The following is a 17,994-nucleotide window of genomic DNA, read 5'->3' as shown; positions in this document are numbered from 1 at the left end:
CCTGAAGTCCGGCCCTCAGCCCCACTTCCTCATGTTTGCTCAGGGACCCTCTCCCTAGAGAGACATAATGAGGGACAGTCCACCCGGCTCTGTGGCCTGCTGGCACAAGCCAGGGCATAAACACACTTGTGAATCAAACATGTTCCACCCTGAGAAACTAGAGGGGGCCGAAATGGCCCCAACATCCCTTTTCCTCAAACTTCCTAAAGAAAAAAATGCTGTGCCAGTCCGGGCAACGTAGGGAGACCCTGTCTCTATAAGAAATACAAAAATTGGCCAGGCACAGTAGCTCACGCCTGGAATCCCAGCACTTTGGGAAGCCAAGGCGGGCGGATCACGAGGTCAGGAGTTTGAGACCAGCCTGACTAACATGGTGAAAGCCCATCTCTACTAAAAATACAAAAATTAGCTGGGCATGGTGGCGTGCATCTGTAGTACCAGCTACTCGGGAGGCTGAGGCAGGAGAGTTGCTTGAGCCTGGGAGGCGGAGGTTGCGGTGAGCTGAGATCATGCCATTGCACTCCAGCCTGGGTGACAGAGCAAGATTCCGTCTCAAAAAGAAAAAGAAAAAAGAAATTTAAAAATTAGCTGGGCGTGGTGGTGCGTGCTTGTGGTCCCAGCTCCTCAGGAGGCTGAGGTGGGAGGATCACCTGAGCCTGAGAGGTCAAGGCTGCAGTGAGCTAGGATCATACCACTGCACATCAGCTTGGGTGACAGTGTGAGATCCTGTCTCAAAAGAAAAAAAAAGAAAAAATACTATTGCTTATGAACCAGATGTGTGTGGAAGATTTTAGGAGACTCCAGCTCAGCTGAGTTTGCTGGCCCAGAGATTGTGGATCCTGTTCATGAAGACAGATGAGGAGGCAGGGCTGGAGGGGCCCTGAAGAGCGACTCATCCACTCCCTTCATTTGTGGCTGAGAGGATGCTGCCTGCCCAGGGTCTCACAGAAATTTTAGGACGCCTAAGGAATATGCAGGACTGACCAAAGAGTTGAGAGAGGGTATAAGGAAGGGAGGGAAGGAGGAGCCTCAGATGAAGAGGACCACACCCTCCTCTTGCACCTGCCCTTCCTGGACCACACCTGTGCAGCCAGCTGGGCTCCCAGGGGTAGGGGTGAAGAGCCTTCCCTAGAGCTCATTACCTTTCCTCCACACCGTGAGAAGAAGCTAGTCCAGCATGCAGTCCACTCTGCAGTTACCTGGCCTTGGAGAGTGAGAAACTTGCTGGAAAACTAAGGGACATCCCAGCAGAGAGCCTGGCCTCAGTTTCCCTTTCCTAAAATAAAGAGATTAGCTTCAGATTCATGGTTTTCAATTACTCTTAAAGGCAAAGCTACCCTTCAAATTAAATGTTTAGCAGAACTGTAACCAAGTCAAGCTGATCGAGAGGTACAGCAAGGTGCTGCTCTGACGGAAGGGAAATGTGAGCAGGAGGTGGGCTTAAGTGCATCCAGGGGACCCTTAGGAGTCAGTCGCACTATGCACAGTGACGGATATCAGACTGGCTCCATACCTGTGACCCTTCCAGCTCTAGCACCATGTCCAACTGTGCTGTGGCTGCTTAGTGCTGAGGGGAGGAGGAGGGAGCCAGGCAGTGGAAGCCAGACTTTCTCCATCCCCAGCGCCCTGATAAGAAGCAGCCCTTTCCCTTGTATATTTCCTCAGGCCAGCTCCTAGCACTGGGTGCCTCCAGGGAGCCCAGAATGGGGCTAGAAGCACAAAAGGATTTGTTCCTTAATGAGGAGGCATCTGTAGTCAGCAGAGCCATTAGTCCCCACCCCAGGTCCCTGGGGGACTGGGAACTCCTCTCCAGCTGGAGTGAAGAGGAGGCTGGCAGCTCCCCATCTTCGAAGGAGCAGGGCCTGGGGGATGTAGACAGCTGACCCGGGAGCCTGGGTGCCCTCTCCACTCCCTGGGCTCATGGCATCCAGTTGCCTTCCTGGAGGTGGAGGGCTAGAGGCAGTAGAGGGGCTCCAGCAGCACCTCGGCCCCCTCCCCCAAGCCCCTGGGCTTACTTACCTCCCTTGGCCAAACACAGCCTTTGGCCTGAGGCCGGGAAGGCCCACCTCCTAGTGCTCCCTGGGGATCCTCTCACCAAGCCTGATGGGAACACCAGCTGGGACACTTGCCCCCACCTCCCACCCCCAGGGCCCCAAGGTACTGTTTATAAGGACTGTACCTACGTGGGGACGTGTGTGATTGATTACCTGCACAGAACCAGAGGTACACACCTGCCGCAGCAGTGGACGGATTCCCGTCCAGACACAGACACTCAGACCACATACACGGAGACACAGCCCCGCACACATGTACAAAGAGGCGCACACACCCATCAGACACACTCCCAGGAGGCCCTCAAAGACGAGGAGGCAGGGCGGGGATTTTTATGCATGTTTATATTTAATGAACCACATGCAAATGAGATGGAGAACACGCCACAAAGGAGCCAGCCCCCAGAGACTCTGGGTGGAAGGGCACAAAGGCTCGCCTTTTGGGCTGCCCTGGAGGCCAGATCAGGCTGGTGGATTGAGGGGGCCTGAGATGGGGCATGGGGGCCACGGGGAGGGTGGCCTGCCCACACCAGGGAGCCAGGAGCAGGAGCCAGGACGAGCTCCAGTGTCCCTGCTGCTGTGGGGGAGGGCTTCCTCTGGGAGGGGAGCGACTGTCCCAGTAGATGGAGTGCCTGAGACGAGGGGCTGCCTGCCTGGACAGATGGTGTACCGCCTTCCTGCACTTGAAGCAAAGTGGATTTTAATGAAATCGCAGCCCTGGTGCTGAAGCTGGGAACCCGAGTGGGAGGGGCTCCTTCCCCAGGCATTACAGGGTGGGGTTTGGGCATGGGTGGAAACGGGGGTGGGCAGAAACACTTAACCAGCCTGTAACTGGGAGGGGAGGGTGCACCACAGCCCCTCTGCACTGATGATCTCTGCAGACCAGAGTTCAAGCAGTTAGTTCAGATCCCCAAAAGGTGGGGAGGGGTCCCTGAATATTTATGACACATTGAAATGTAGATTGGTAGGTCTGACAGTCTTCTGAGAGGCTTGTCACCTTGGATGGATGCAACACCCTCTTGGGGTGCATCGAGAGACTGCAGATGAACTGGGGGTGGGAGGAGTAGGAGGAGGAGGGACCAAAAAAAAGCTCCCGGGCCCTGGTAACCAGGGCCTGATGACCAGTGTCCCTGCTGGGCAACAAAGGACTAATTGCTTCCCTTCTCTGAGCCTCAGCTTCCAATTCTATAAAATGTGAAGCACTGAGGATCTGAGCCCTTGCCTGCCTTAGGGAGAATTTACAAAAACGAATCTGAAAGCTGCTGAAAAAGTGGGGTGTGGGGCTCGGGAGCAGGGCTTTGTCTGATTGGCCTTCATGGTTCAGTTTTGGGGACCAAGGCCTCCAAGAGAAGTCCCAACAGCGCAGGATTTCCTTATTAGAGGTTTGTTATCCAGAAGTTTGTCCAGACTTTTTACAAAGTATCCCAGCCCAGCCTATACCACCTCTCAGGGGAGATGTTTCCTAGCTATTGGAGGCTGGGGTAAGTGCTGATGGGTCCCCCAAGCTATTGCCCTTGCAGGAAAACTCCTGCCCCTTGATGGAGTGGGCTCCAGGTCTCCGTGCCTGTGACGCCACTGCAGCCCATTCTCTCCTACCCTCTGCCCTCAGCAGCGCACTGCACTCATACACTTCTCTTCCCCCAGCCATGTCGGACTTCCACGTGCATCCCCAGGCCACCGTGGGTGAGGAGGGTGGTGTGGCCCGCTTCCAGTGCCAAATCCATGGGCTTCCCAAACCCCTGATCACTTGGGAGAAGAACAGAGTCCCAATTGACACGGACAATGAGAGGTGAGCCACGTGTGGGAAAGACAGAGGGAGGACAAAGAGGTGGCCAGTGACTCTGGCCATAGAGAAGGATGGCCCGCGGCTCTGGGAGCTGCAGTTGGTGCCCACAGGTGCCTGAGATAGTGGTGTTTCTGCAACCACAGTTTAGACTGGGTATCCACATGACTGGCTGGGCCCAGATTGTAGGCTCATGGATGTGTCTGAGGATGTGTGCGATCGTTGTCAAGGCTGGAATTGAGGGTGTGTCCACCTTCGAAAGTCCCAGTGTGTGTCTGCTGATGTTGGGACGGTGCAGTGCTTAGGTCCTGGGCTGTGTCTTGGATGCCCAGAGTCTTTGTGGCTGATTATGTCAATGGCTGTGCTGGTGGCCAACTATGTCCCTCCCCTCAACAGGTACACATTGCTGCCCAAGGGGGTCCTGCAGATCACAGGACTTCGAGCTGAGGACAGTGGCATCTTCCACTGTGTGGCCTCAAACATCGCCAGTATCCGGATCAGCCACGGGGCCAGGCTCACTGTGTCAGGTGAGGGTCCTTCAGCACTTTCCCCCAACCTCCCCACCTGGCCGCCTCCTCCTCCCTACCCTTAGATCAACCCCCTTCAGCTGGCCTCTGCAGCCTTCTCAGCCACGTGCGTGCGTGCAGAGTGCCGGGCTCTGTGCTGCCTGGCGTGAGGGTGCACAGGAATCTAAGGCTGGATCTCTGGCTCATTTCCCCCTGGGAATCCCATCCTATGCTGATCTCCAGGACTTCCCCATTGCTGGCAGCCCTGCAGAGCCCGCAGCAGAGGGACGGATGTCTGGAACGTCCTGGTCTCCTGGTATCTCTCTGCCCACAGGACCTGGTTTCTGGGCTGGTGTTTGTTTCCCACCCGCTGTGTCCTGGGCTGTGGGTGGGGTGAGGAAGCGGGAAAGTCCCCAGCTGAAGTGAAGATATGTGGCGTCTTCCTCCCAGGCTCGGGCTCTGGGGCCTACAAGGAGCCAGCCATCCTCGTGGGGCCTGAGAACCTCACCCTGACAGTGCACCAGACCGCGGTGCTTGAGTGTGTCGCCACGGGCAACCCGCGCCCCATTGTGTCCTGGAGCCGCCTGGGTGAGCCTCATCCCCACAGCCCCTGCCCCTCCCAGCCTGTCCCACCCCCTGGGAGGGCCGGTCTCAGACTCCTCACCCAGCTCCAGGGGATTGTGGAATCCTGTTTGTTCTCTGTGGGGGTCCATTCTATCCCTGTGACCTGGGAAGAGGGTAAGTTTCCCTCTCCTGGAAGGACCAGGGAGGCCCGCCTGCCCACCCCATTCTCACCCCTGCAGGGATGGCTTAGCTCCCTGGGTTACCTTGTCCAGTCCCTGCAGTCCTCCCCTCACCCTGGCCTCGGGGACCCCAGCACCCTTCAGCAGCCCTCAGCACCCCAGAATCTGTCCCCTCCTGCTAACTCCTGCCCTCTATACTCTGGCCGTGTTCCTCAGCTGTGCAGTCCCAAGTCCCTAAAAATCCCAGCCAGTTGTCAGACCCTCACTCTGAGCCCCCCCAATCTCTAGCCTGGCCCTCTAAGTCCCCCAGCCTAAATCCCCAGGCAGCTGAAAGAGAGAAATGAAAGGGTGCAGATGGGCCCACATTGTCTGAGCAGAAAGGTCACTCGGGAAGGAAACTCTGGAGGGGGTGGGGTGGGGCACCGCATTCACAGGGAGACTGTGCCACATTGTAGCAGCTGAGTGATGGGGAGGGAGGGGGCAGCAGGCAGGATAATGGAGTAGATTTCACCACTTCAGGGCCTGAATGGGGAGCTGTCTCCTTGTATTCTGACTGTGCTAATCTGATCCTGGTGGGGGTGGGGGAAGGGCTCGGGTCCCTGGGAGAGGCTGGAAAGAGTGGCCTCACCATTAGGAGGAACCTCTAGGCACTCCAGGGACCATCTGGTCCAACATTTCCCAAAGCATGATCTGTCAAGCCGGAAGGAATGGCCTGCTGGTCTAACAAGTTTGGGAAACAAAGTTAACCGGGTTCCCCCCCACCAGGTCACAGGGGCACTGTGATGTGACTTACCATCCAGGCATAGAATGGATATTTGACCATGGATCCAGAGAGACAAACCAGGCTGGGAAACGTCAATCTAAGACAGAGTCCTTTACAGATTGTGAAACAGAAGGGGAGGGCCTTGCAGGTGGCCCGTGAGTCAGTGGTGATGCTAGGGTCAGGACAGGGTCTCCGCTGCTAGGCGCGAGGGTTCTGTGCTGCTCTCTGCTGCCTCTTCCATGTTAAGGTGCCTAGGAGGGAAGGGGCAGAGTCAAAGACTGGGGCTCCCTAGAAGACGGGAGGAAGGGCAAGCCATCTGGAAGTTTCCTTTACTTTCCTTCTTCCATATCTCTATCTGACCCTCACCCATCCCCCCTCCCCTTCCTCTGCAGATGGTCGCCCTATCGGGGTGGAGGGCATCCAGGTGCTGGGCACAGGAAACCTCATCATCTCAGACGTGACGGTCCAGCACTCTGGCGTCTACGTCTGTGCAGCCAACAGACCTGGCACCCGGGTGAGGAGAACGGCACAGGGCCGGCTGGTGGTGCAAGGTATGGATCAGCCAACCCTGAGGAGGAGGGCAGGGATCTCCGCACAGTCCCTTCCTCCCAGCCCAGGCCCAACCCCAGGGCCCTGTCCCACCCCAGTCTCCTGGACTCGCCCTGCCCCTCACCCCTCACCGGCCCCCAGGCCAGGCCAAAGGCGGTGCGTTCTTCCCGAGGAATGCTTGCGTTGGGAATGGGTGGATGGTCTTGGTCATGCTCCCCGGCCCCTGCGTGCCCTCCGGGGGGCCGTCAATACCCCTCCACCCAGGGAGTCATTTCCACTTTCTCATCTCAGCTGGTGTCCCCACCTGTGTCGCTCACACGTGTCTTCCCACGTGCTGTTTTCATTCACACATGTGGCATGTCCACGCTCACACCTGCCTGCCTGTGCACTCTGGGCCTGCTTGTCATTTTCACTCTGTCGCCGGCAGCCTCACTGCGCAGGCAGAGCTGCCTCCCCTCCCGTGGGGCGGGGCCCTGCCGCTAACCTGGTCCTTCCATCGGCCTCTGGCTGTGGGGTTTAACTGTCCCCATGCACTGGGCTTGGATGAACATTTTTAGGGTTTTCCTGTGGTTGTTCCCTACTGGAGACCGGGGGAAAGGGTGGGAAGTGGGAGAATTAGGAACTTAAATGCCCGTTTGTTTAGCATTCCATGTGCCGTTAATCTGTCCAAATGAAAGTGATGGAGCATTTCATTTCCCGGTTTTAATAGAGGCTTGAGGCCTGGGATTGGAGGAGAGCGGAATTGAATGTGGGGGCGACGGGGCCCCCGGTACTGAGGCTCATCCATCTCCCCATCATTACCGCTTTCTAGAGGTGCAGCCAAACCTATTAGCACATTTATTTATTTAACAATTTCCTGAACAGGGAGTTCAGCTTGATTGCTTTCGGATACAAATGTCAGTCTTTTAAATAGTCATTAAAAAGGAGTCCTCTCAGGTCTGCCTGGGGAGGAGGGAAGAGGGAGGTGGGCCATCTCCTGAGCTGGGCAGGAGTAGAGGCTGGGCCCCACCTGGAGGAGTCTCCAGGGGGCAGATGTGTGTTTGGAGCCCACCTCTCACCCTGTGTATCTCCAGTCCCATCCCCTGTTCCCTTCCTCATGCCGTCACTCACAGCTGTGTCTGTCTGCGCCCCCACCCTCCTGACTCTACTCGCAGCCCCAGCTGAGTTTGTGCAGCATCCCCAGTCCATCTCCAGGCCAGCTGGGACCACAGCCATGTTCACCTGCCAAGCCCAGGGTGAGCCACCGCCTCATGTCACATGGCTGAAAAATGGACAGGTGCTGGGGCCAGGAGGCCACGTCAGGCTCAAGAATAACAACAGGTATGTGTGTGGTGTGTGCTGGGGTGAGGACCAGGGGAGAGCAGGGAAAGGGGGGCCTGGAGTGAGTGGCCTGAGTAGGCTGTACACCTCCTGCCAGGGAAGAGCACAGAATTGGGAGTCTGGAGATTGAGGTGGAGTCCCAGTTCCACCACCAACTTGCTGGGAGACCTCACACAAGTCGTTTGTCTCCTGGAAAGACTCAGTTTCTCCATCTTTCAAATGGGGAGATTTGGTCAACCTCCAGGGAGGAGGGAACCTGAGGCTGTCTCTCTCCCCTGCAGCACACTGACCATTTCTGGAATCGGTCCTGAGGATGAAGCCATTTACCAGTGTGTGGCCGAGAACAGTGCAGGCTCATCACAGGCCAGTGCCAGGCTGACTGTACTGTGGGCTGAGGGGCTCCCCGGGCCTCCCCGCAATGTGCGGGCAGTCTCTGTGTCTTCCACTGAGGTGCGTGTGTCCTGGAGTGAGCCGCTGGCCAACACCAAGGAGATCATCGGCTACGTCCTGCACATCAGGAAGGCTGCTGGTGCGCGTGGCCAGCTCTGTTGCCCCTTCCTCTAATTCACTATTTCTCATTCCTTCCAATCCTGCACGTCGTGACCCGATGCCTCCCTTTCCTTCTCCCCGCTGTCCCCCCGGGCACCCTGGCTGCCCTCATTTCACCAATGCTGGCAGGACTCCCCCAGTCCTTCACACTCCCCTGCCCACCCTGTGCCTCTCCAGACCCACCGGAGCTGGAGTATCAGGAGGCAGTCAGCAAGAGCACCTTTCAGCACCTGGTCAGCGACCTGGAGCCCTCCACGGCCTACAGTTTCTACATCAAGGCCTACACACCAAGGGGGGCCAGCTCAGCCTCTGTGCCCACCCTAGCTAGCACGCTGGGTGAAGGTGAGGCCTGGGTGTGGAGCACAAAACCACAGGCACTTACTCAGGGTATCAGAGCAGAACCACCATGCACACTTGTTCTGGTTGTGCGCTGTGCAGGGTGCCCGGCCCTGAGGCTGTCAGGGCTGAGTCTACTTGGAGGAAAGGGCTTCTTTTTCTAATTCATAGGAAGGTGCTGCTTTCATAAGCACATGCCCTTGGCCAGAGGCCAGAGGGCTGTCAGGCTTTTGGGGGTCAGGGTCACAGGTGGAAGGTAGAAAGATAGAGCTTCCACTGGGTCCTCACATCGTGGCCTCCTTCTCTACCTGCAGCCCCTGCCCCACCCCCACTGTCAGTGCGAGTCCTGGGCAGCTCCTCCTTGCAGCTGCTGTGGGAGCCTTGGCCCCGGCTGGCCCAGCACGAGGGCGGCTTCAAGCTGTTTTACCGCCCAGCAAGCAAGACCTCCTTCACCGGCCCCATCCTGCTGCCTGGAACCGTCTCCTCCTACAACCTCAGCCAGCTCGGTGAGGCAGACACAGCCCAGAGCCTAGGGGGCTGGGCAGAGTGCGGTGCTGAGGGCCAGGAGGTGGCGTACAGGGGTCACCTCCCTTTCCTGGCTAGGACAGGGCACGTGGTGGGGCAGGGGCAGTTGCTCATCTGCCCTGCCTTCCTCCAGACCCCACTGCAGTGTATGAGGTGAAGCTGCTCGCCTACAACCAGCATGGAGATGGCAATGCCACAGTCCGCTTTGTGTCTTTGAGGGGAGCATCCGAGAGGACAGGTGAGGGCTGGGGATGGAGTGCGGGGCTGAGTGGGTGGGAAGCCGGGAAAGTAATGGGGTGAGTTAGCATGTGCCACGCTTGAAAACACAGGCTTAGACCACAGTTTGAAGCTTGGCCATGCACATGCTGGCTGTGTGACCTTGGTCAAGTTACTTAACCTCTCTGATCCCAGTTTTCTCTATAATACAGGGATAATAGTACCTACTTTACAAAGCTGTGGCAAGGATGAAATGGTCCATGCTATTCCTAGTATCTGGTAAAAAGAACCAAAAAGATTGGTCTGGAGTCCTGTAGGCAAAGTCAAAGGATGTTCCCACTCCCACTTGGGAGTGGGAGCAGCTGAAGGAAGAGGAGTCCCCAGAGGCTGGGTGTTTGGGAGTGCTTCAGACCTGGAGAGCCAAAGCCTCCAACCCGTCCCTGTCCCCAGCCTTGAGCCCACCATGTGACTGCCGGAAGGAGGAGGCCGCCAACCAGACGTCCACCACAGGCATCGTCATCGGCATCCACATCGGGGTCACTTGCATCATCTTCTGTGTCCTCTTCCTCCTGTTCGGCCAAAGGGGCAGGTGGGTCCTGGGCCAGGGAGAGGGGCTGGGCTGGTGTGTGGGGGACTAGGCCTAGAGAAGGTGAGTGTGGGCTCACTGCCTCTGTCTCTTTTCTCTCTCCCTCCCCCCAACTCTTGGCTAACCCTTAGGGTCCTCCTGTGTAAAGATGTGGAAAACCAGCTGTCCCCTCCACAGGGTCCCCGGAGCCAGAGGGACCCTGGCATTCTGGCCCTAAATGGGGCGAGACGGGGCCAGCGGGGCCAGCTGGGCCGAGACGAGAAACGTGTGGATATGAAGGAGCTGGAGCAGCTGTTCCCCCTGGCCGGCGCAGCAGGGCAGCCGGACCCCAGACCCACAGTGAGTGCCCATGTCTTAAACAAACCCCCGCCTCAGGCTCTGACACTGCCACCTTCCAATCCTGCCCCCCTTCACCTTGGCCACGGGCCTCGATCATTGGCCTTAGTCAAACTGCAGGTCTTCTCTTTGTGTCCCTGAGTCAGGCAGGGAGACCTGGAGACCCTAAGCCCCAAGTGGGGTTGAGTTGGAGCCTGGCGCCCTGGCCCTCAAGCTGACGCCTGCGTGACGGGCTCTTTCCCCAGCAGGATCCTGCAGCCCCCGCTCCGTGTGAGGAGACCCAGCTCTCCGTGCTGCCACTTCAGGGGTGCGGCCTGATGGAGGGGAAGACGACGGAGGCGAAGACGATGGAGGCCACGGCTCCCTGCGCCGGCCTGGCGGCTGCCCCACCACCCCCAGATGGAGGCCCTGGCCTCCTCAGTGAAGGCCAGGCTTCCAGGCCTGCAGCGGCCCGGGTTACCCAGCCAGCTCACTCGGAACAGTAGCCAGTGTCTGGCAGGTTCCAGAGGGTGGACGGAGCGGGGCCCATTCTCAGGTCAAAAGCAAGATTTCTACTGTCATGTGGGATTTGGATGGTCCTGGGGGCTCCCCAGCATTTCTATCCTGACTGCCTCTTGGGTTGTCAAAACCCAAGGCAGCCTTGACAGGGACCCCCCGGCCCTAACACCCATCAGGAGTTGGAGCAGTTCCTGCAGGAGCCTGTTCCTTCCCTGGGCTGACGCCCCCTTGCCTCTGCCTGGTACCCACGACTTGGAACTGAACTAACATTTTTCTTTAAAAAGCAAAACTTAAAAAAAAAAAAAAAAAAAGGAGAGAGATAGAGGAAGGTGAATTAGACTCCAAAAGATGACCCTGCTGTAGCTGGGCCCTGACACTGTCACCCTCCACCAACCTTGTTTTCTCAGGATGGATTTTTGCTGTTTTGGCTCTCAGCACCTACCTCAGCCGGAATGAATGTCCTGGGGGGCAGTGGGGCGGTGGCCTCAGCCCCCTTACCCCACAGAGCCCGAATGCACTCCTACCTCAAGTCCCCTTGATGGGGACCCCCCTCTCCCTTCCCACACTGTTGTCCAGAGTAAAAAAAAAAAAAGCACTTCCCCGTTTCCAGGTGTGAAAGAAAAAAAAAGCACTTCCCCATTTCCAGATGTGAAAGAAAATGTCTACCTCAAGGCTCGCTGGCTCTGTGGGCTGTGTTGTCACTGGACCTGCCTCCCCGCCCCTCCTGCCCACAGCCCACCTACCTCTCCTGCAGAGGAGAGGCCAGAGGTTGGGCCACCAAGGGGAACTCTTGTGGCCTACAGAAATAGAAATGGATTGGGCAGAGAAAAAATGTGAAAGAAGCCAAAAATGAGAGGAAATTTGTTCCTTGAAGTATAAATTGTCCAAACGAGCCACCTCCCAGCACACCGCCTGTCCCCGTCTTGTCTGTCCACTCCCATTTTGAGCCAGCCCATCCTTGATGGGGATGCCCATGAGGAACCTGGGCTTGGGAGGGTGGCATCAGCTGGCCGCCTGCCTCCTGTGCTGCAGGCCCGGCCCCTGGAATGTACCATGTGTGGGATGGGTGTGTGGGAGGGTGAGGGGGTGTGGGTGTCCCCTGCAGAGGCGCCCCAGCCTCAGGCACCCAGCCAGCCTGATCCACTCCTCGACAGGGGAGCATCCACTGTTAGCAGCCATGGCCGGAAGCTATTTTTATACAAGGTGTGTTAAGGGTTATGTTCTTGTGACTTTTTGTTACTCTTTTCTGTTGTGGTGTTCTTTGAACTACTTAGTTAAGAAGAAAAGAAAACCAAGGAAACAAATACCTATTTTTGGTTATACTCAGAAACATTTTTTTAAATAGCAGAAGAAAAACTTTTTTTAAAGAAAAAAGATAAGTGTATTCCTTAAGAATGAGACCATAAATATCCCTGACCCCCAACCCTCTAGGGACACCTCCACCCTGAACTTTAGTTAATTAGCTGAAGAAGATAGAATTTGTGGTGTTTTCCTAGAAAACTAGAGCTGTGTCCGCGTGGACTTGGGGAAGGGTAGTCCCTTCCCTTCTCCCAAATGATGTGTGGATGCCCAGGGCTCCACAAAGCTCCAAGGCAGTGCCCCCTCTGTTCCCAAAGCAGCTTCTCTCGGGAGCCTCCCTCTCCCTTGGGAAGGGTGCGGCTGGGGCAGGAGGGGGCTGGGGGGCCACCTGGCCTTACTTGGGTTTTGTCACACTCTGCTCATTTTGACTGAATAAAAGTCCTGTTGCCAAAGTGAACCTGGAGTTTTTGGGTGGCTGTGTCAGGTCCTGGGGGAGGGGCTGCGGTGCTGGGTGGGCCAGGGCCCTCACAGGCCCAGAACCTGGGATAGTAACAGCAGACCCTATACACTACAGCTCTCTGCCACATGAGGCGCAGTTCCTGAGTCCTCACCCCTCCCTGTGACTAAGATATGCTAGTGACCGTCATCTCCATTTTATTTATTTTTTTGAGACAGTTTTTTACTCTGTTGCCAAGGCTGGAGTGCAATGGCACAATCTCAGCTCAACCACAACCTCTGCCTCCTGGGTTCAAGTAATTCTCCTGCCTCAGCCTCCTGAGTAGCTGGGATTACAGGAGTGCGCCACCACACCCAGCTAATTTTTGTATTTTTGGTAGAGACAAGGTTTCGCTATGTTGGCCAGGCTGGTCTCTAACTTCCGAACTCAAGCAATCTGCTCATCTCAGCCTCCCAAAGCGGTGAGATTACAGGCATGAGCCACCGTGCCTGGCTGGTCATCTCCATTTTATAGTTGATGAAACCAAGAAAAAAGAGGTGAAGGAAATGTCCAAAATCCCACACAGGCAGTTGGTCAGTCTGATCCTCACACAGGATCCGAGTCTGTATCCAGGCCAGGCTGCCAGTTTCCAGGCTCTGCATTCTGACCACCGCCCCACCCCTCCTTGGCCAGCAGCGAGGAGACTGCCTGCTCAGCCCACCAAGGTTAAGCGCTCTCCAGGTGCTGGCCAGGCAGGGCTGTGTGCTTTTCATGCACTGTCTATGAGGAAGGACTGGTTTCCTCCCGGTTCTGAAGCTGAGGAAACAGGCTGTGACTGAGTGATTCCCTCCAGGGCACTCAGCCAGGACTCCGGCCAGGCCTCTCTGTTCTGCCATTGTCTCTCAGTCCAGGCTCCTGAAGCCAGGTGCCTGGAGCTGCTATGGCTTAGGTTCGAGAGAGGCTGGGTTTAATGGCAGTTATGCTGACAAAGATCTGGAGGTCTCAGCTGGCCTCAAGCTTAGTAAGAGGCAGCAATATAATGCAGCTACTGCTGAATTTGAAAGCCTGGGTTCATACCCAGGAGGCTCAGCAGACCTGGAAAGCCAGGTTCTAAACCCAGGGGCACCTTTCGAGAGGAACGTACCAGGAGAGCAGTGGGTAAATTGGGCTCCCTGGCTATGGCTGGGGTGAGGGGGAGCTCTCTGGAGGGCCTCCTCACTCTCCCTACCCACCCTCACCCGGACCAGCTCAATATTTTTTCCCATATTTTTTCTGTCTTATTACATGTTGGCTTTTTTTTTTTTTTTTTTTTTTTTAATTTGAGACAGAGTCTCACTTTGTCGCCCAGCCTGGAGTGCAGTAGTGCGATCTCGGCTCACTGCAACCTCCGCCTCCCAAGTTCAAGCAATTCTCCTGCCTCAGCCTTCCGAGTAGCTGGGATTATAGGCACCAACCACCATACCTGGCTAATGTTTTGTAGTTTTGGTAGAGACAGGGTTTTGCCTTGTTGGCCAGGCTGGTCTCAAACTCCTGACCTCGGGTGATCCACCTGCCTCAGCCTCCCAAAGTGCTGGGATTACAGGCGTGAGCCACTGTGCCGAGCCCATGTTGGATTCTTGATGAAATTTCACTTGAAAGCAGGATTGTGATCCTAAAAGAACATCTGAAGGTACCTGGCCAGGCACTTCCAGAAGAGGCCTGTGGATAGCTGGGCCCGAGGTCAGGTCAGGACCAGTGACGGTGCTATGGATGCTGAACCAGGCAAGAGAGCGCTGAGGCCTATAGGGCGCCTATCCTGAGTCTCCAGGGAGGTTGCTGACTTTCCCTGATTATCCCAGGAAAGAACTATCTCAAATATAGATATAAAACTCTTTCTTTACACGGCACTTTGCACACATAGATGTTTTAACAACTTCAGCCATCCAAGGGCAGCCTGGGGAGGTGATTGTTCAAGTCAACCCTGTGGGGTTGGGGGAGTAGACAAGTAACATCCAGTGCCCCTGTCCCTTCTAAGAGTCCCAGATGGGAGGTGTCTGGAAATGTTTAGAAACCTCAAAATGGGCCAGGCGCAGTGGCTCACGCCTATAATTCCAGCACCTTGGGAGGTCAAGGTGGGCAGATCACCTGAGGTCAGGAATTCGAGACCAGCCTGGCCAACATGGAGAAACCCCCGTCTCTACTAAAACTACAAAAATTAGCCAGGCGTGGTAGTGCATGCCTGTAATCCCAGCTACTCGGGAGGCTGAGGCAGTAGAACTGCTTGAATCGGGGAGGCAGAGGCTGCAGTGAGCTGAGATCATGCCACTGCACTCCAGCCTGGGTGACAGAACAAGACTCTGTCTCAAAAAAACAACAACAACAACAACAACAAAAACCCCCACAAAAATAAGGCTGGGTGCAGTGGCTCACGCGTATAATCCCAGCATTTTGGGAGGCCGAGGCAGGTGATCACCTGAGGTCAGGAGTTCAAGACCAGCCTGGCCAACATGGGGAAACCCCGTCTCTATTAAAAAATACAAAAATTACCCAGGCATGGTGGTGCCTGCCTGTAATCCCAGCTACTTGGGAGGCTGAGGTGGGAGAGTTGCTTAAACCTGGGAGGTGGAGGTTGCAGTGAGCCGAGATCATGACACTTCACTTCAGCCTGGGCAACAGAGCAAGACTCTGTCAAAAAAATAAAAATAAAAATCCACCAAAATATGATCATGCAGATATATGCAAATTGTATACAAAACACACACAAATGTAGGCAGGGCCTGCCCTAACCATCACAAGTCTCAGCCAGGCTTGGGTAGATGACAGAGCAGGGTTCCAGTGAGGAAGGTTAGCAGAAATAGGTGTCAAAGCTGAGTGGCCTGACTGGAATCCAGGTCCTGAGATCTCAAATAGCCCAGAGGCCTCAGGCTGAAGAACCCCCTCAAACCTCACTGCCCCCCACAAACTATCTTTGGGCAGAAATCTGCCACAACCAAGGCTGCAACCTGTTCCAATCATCTAAGGCTCTGTAACAAACAACCCTAAACCTTTTTTTTTCTTTGAGACGGAGTCTTTCTCTGTCACCCAGGCTGTAGTGCAATGGCATGATTTCTGCTCATTGCAACCTCTGCCTCCCGGGTTCAAGCAATTCTTGTGCCTCAGCCTCCTGAGTAACTGGGATTACAGGCCCACACCACCACACCGGGCTAATTTTTTGTATTTTTAGTAGAAATGCGATTTGCCATGTTGCCCAGGCTGGTCTGGAACTTCTGAGCTCAGACAATCTGCCTGCCTCGGCCTTCCAAAATGCTGGGATTACAGGCGTAAGACACCACGCCTGGCAATTTTTTTTTTTTTTTTTTTTTTTTTTTTTTTTTGAGACCAAGTCTCACCCTGTCACCCAGGTTGGAGTGCAGTGGCGTGATCTCCACTCACTGCAACCTCCCCCTCCCAGGTTCAAGCGATTCTCCTGCCTCAGCCTTCTGAGTAGCTGGGATTATAGGCACCTGCCACCATGCCCAGATAATTTTTTGTATTTTTAGTAGAGACGGGGTCTCACTGTTTTAGCCAGGATGGTCTCGATCTCCTGACCTCGTGATCCACCTGCCTCGGCCTCCCAAGGTGCTGGGATTACAGGTATGAGCCACCATGCCCGGCCTTTTTTTTTTTTTTTTTTTTTTAAGAGACAGGGTCTCACTGTGTTGCCCAGACTAGAGTGCCGTCAAACCTCGGTGGTTTCACATCACATTTATTTGGCTTACAAATATGCAGTCTGGGCAGGGCTCAGGGGCAGCTGTCTCTGCTCCACTCTGCATCAGCGTGGGCAGCTTGAAGCCTGGGGGCTGGGATCCCCTGAAGGCTCCCTCCCTCCCGCGTCTGGTGGCTGATGCTGGCTGTGAGCCCAGCACCTCCACATGGCCTCTCCGTGTGGCCTGGGCTTCCTCACAGCATGGTGGCTGGGTCCCAAGGACAAGCGTCCTGAGAGAGAGAGCCAGGTGGAAACTGCAACATCATTTGTACGCCGGCCCGGGTGACACAGCATCACTTCTGCTATAGTCAGCTCTTTAGAACAAGTCGCTAAGGCAAGCCACATTCAGGGAATTCAAGGGGAATTAGAGTCTTCTTTTCAATGGAGGGTCAAAGAATGTATGGACTGTTTTAAAATGACCACAGGGGCCGGGTGCAGTGGCTCACCCGCCGGGGAGAATTACTTGAGCCCAGGAGGTGAAAGTAGCAGTGAGCCGAGATCATGCCACTGCACTCCAGCTTGGACTATAGAGTGAGACTCCATCTCAAATAAATAGATAAATAAATAAATAAAATGACCACAGGGCCACTCCGGAGGGACAGGTGGGGAACAAATATGAGCCAGGAGGCAGGGAGGGGAGGAAAGCTTTACCCCATGGCCCTGGGACTGTGCATGAGGCTGGCGGGGACACAGCTGGGGACGGCAGGAGACAGAGGGTGCCCCGAACTCCTATGGGGACACTGGGGCTGGACACAGGGAATGAGTGAGTGGGGGCAACTAAGGCTGGGGGCCTGCCTTGAATTCTGGGTTAAGGCTTGAGTCAGGGAGGGGAACAGCTAAACCCATGGCCCTCTCTCAAAGAGGTATTAGAGGGCTGGGCACAGTGGCTCACTGTGTAATCCCAGCACTTTGGGAGGCCAAGGCAGGAAGACAGCTTGAGGCCAGGAATTCGAGACCATCTGGACAACATGGCAAAATCGTCTCCACACAAAATTTAAAAATTAGCCAGGCATGGTGACACATGCCTGTAATCCCAGCTACTCAGGAGGCTGAGGTGTGAGGATCGCTTGAGCCTGGGAGGTTGAGGCTATAGTGAGCCAAGATCGTGCCATTGCACTCCAGTTTGGGTGACAGAGGGAGAACCTGTCTTAAAAAAAAAAAAGGTATGAGGGGACTTAGGGGACTGATCTGAGGGCTTTGTTGCTCCCCTGGGCCCCCCTGGAGCTACCTTGGAACGGAGAGGGAGCAGGGAGAAGAAGGGGCTGAGAGCAGGCCGAGGAGGAGCCTGGCTGGCAGAGAAGGGAAGGGCTCCTTGGACTCAAGAGGGATGGACACTGAGTTCCCACAAACGTGGATGGCCCCTTGGTCACCGTGCACCACGTGCCACCACCACAAGGCAGGGTTGGCCCTGGCTATTACTCCAGAATAGCCACCATCTGACCAGGCTCTGCTCCCCACAGCTTCTCCTCGTCATGGTGCCTCTTCCTGCAGATGTCTCTCCCGCTCTCTGGAGGGGCTTCCTTCCCCGAGGCCCAGGATGCCCTATGCTGCATTTTGTCTCATTGCCTCAAAAGCTGGCTCCCCATTATGTGGACTTGTGCTGCCAGCACTTTCTTCGTAACCACTGAAGGAATCAGAGTGTCTGACTGGGAGTACTGGGGACACTGTCACAAAGCTACCAAGAAAGAATACTTTGGTTCAATCCCGGCTGCTATAGTAGTGTCTTGGGTCAAGAATTGGAGAGTTTTGTGCCTGGAAGCTTGAGGTCATCTCT

At 55.5% G+C, this 17,994-nt stretch overlaps 1 protein-coding gene across 4 annotated transcripts in view; it reads left to right on the top strand.

Annotated features, from left to right (window-relative positions):
* IGDCC3 (immunoglobulin superfamily DCC subclass member 3) overlaps positions 1–12,524 on the top strand; it is a 51,104-nt gene extending 38,580 nt beyond the window's left edge. For 3 of the 4 annotated variants that reach the window (XM_008953302.4, XM_008953298.4, XM_063597120.1), the window contains 12 exons: positions 3,696–3,840; positions 4,231–4,361; positions 4,791–4,928; positions 6,239–6,397; positions 7,550–7,715; positions 7,997–8,244; positions 8,442–8,606; positions 8,915–9,106; positions 9,259–9,363; positions 9,792–9,930; positions 10,059–10,266; positions 10,509–12,524. In XM_008953302.4, the coding sequence (XP_008951550.2) occupies positions 3,696–3,840; positions 4,231–4,361; positions 4,791–4,928; positions 6,239–6,397; positions 7,550–7,715; positions 7,997–8,244; positions 8,442–8,606; positions 8,915–9,106; positions 9,259–9,363; positions 9,792–9,930; positions 10,059–10,266; positions 10,509–10,748 (2,036 nt within the window). In that variant the 3' untranslated portion in view covers positions 10,749–12,524. The remainder of the gene's footprint in view (positions 1–3,695; positions 3,841–4,230; positions 4,362–4,790; positions 4,929–6,238; positions 6,398–7,549; positions 7,716–7,996; positions 8,245–8,441; positions 8,607–8,914; positions 9,107–9,258; positions 9,364–9,791; positions 9,931–10,058; positions 10,267–10,508) is intronic. The other variant, XM_034938952.3, reaches the window with a different exon arrangement.
* Positions 12,525–17,994: the final 5,470 nt, after the last annotated feature.

This window comes from Pan paniscus, chromosome 16 (genome assembly GCF_029289425.2).
Source record: "Pan paniscus chromosome 16, NHGRI_mPanPan1-v2.0_pri, whole genome shotgun sequence".
NCBI classification, from domain to species: Eukaryota; Metazoa; Chordata; class Mammalia; order Primates; family Hominidae; genus Pan; species Pan paniscus.
This window is presented reverse-complemented; position numbering and strand designations above follow the sequence as displayed.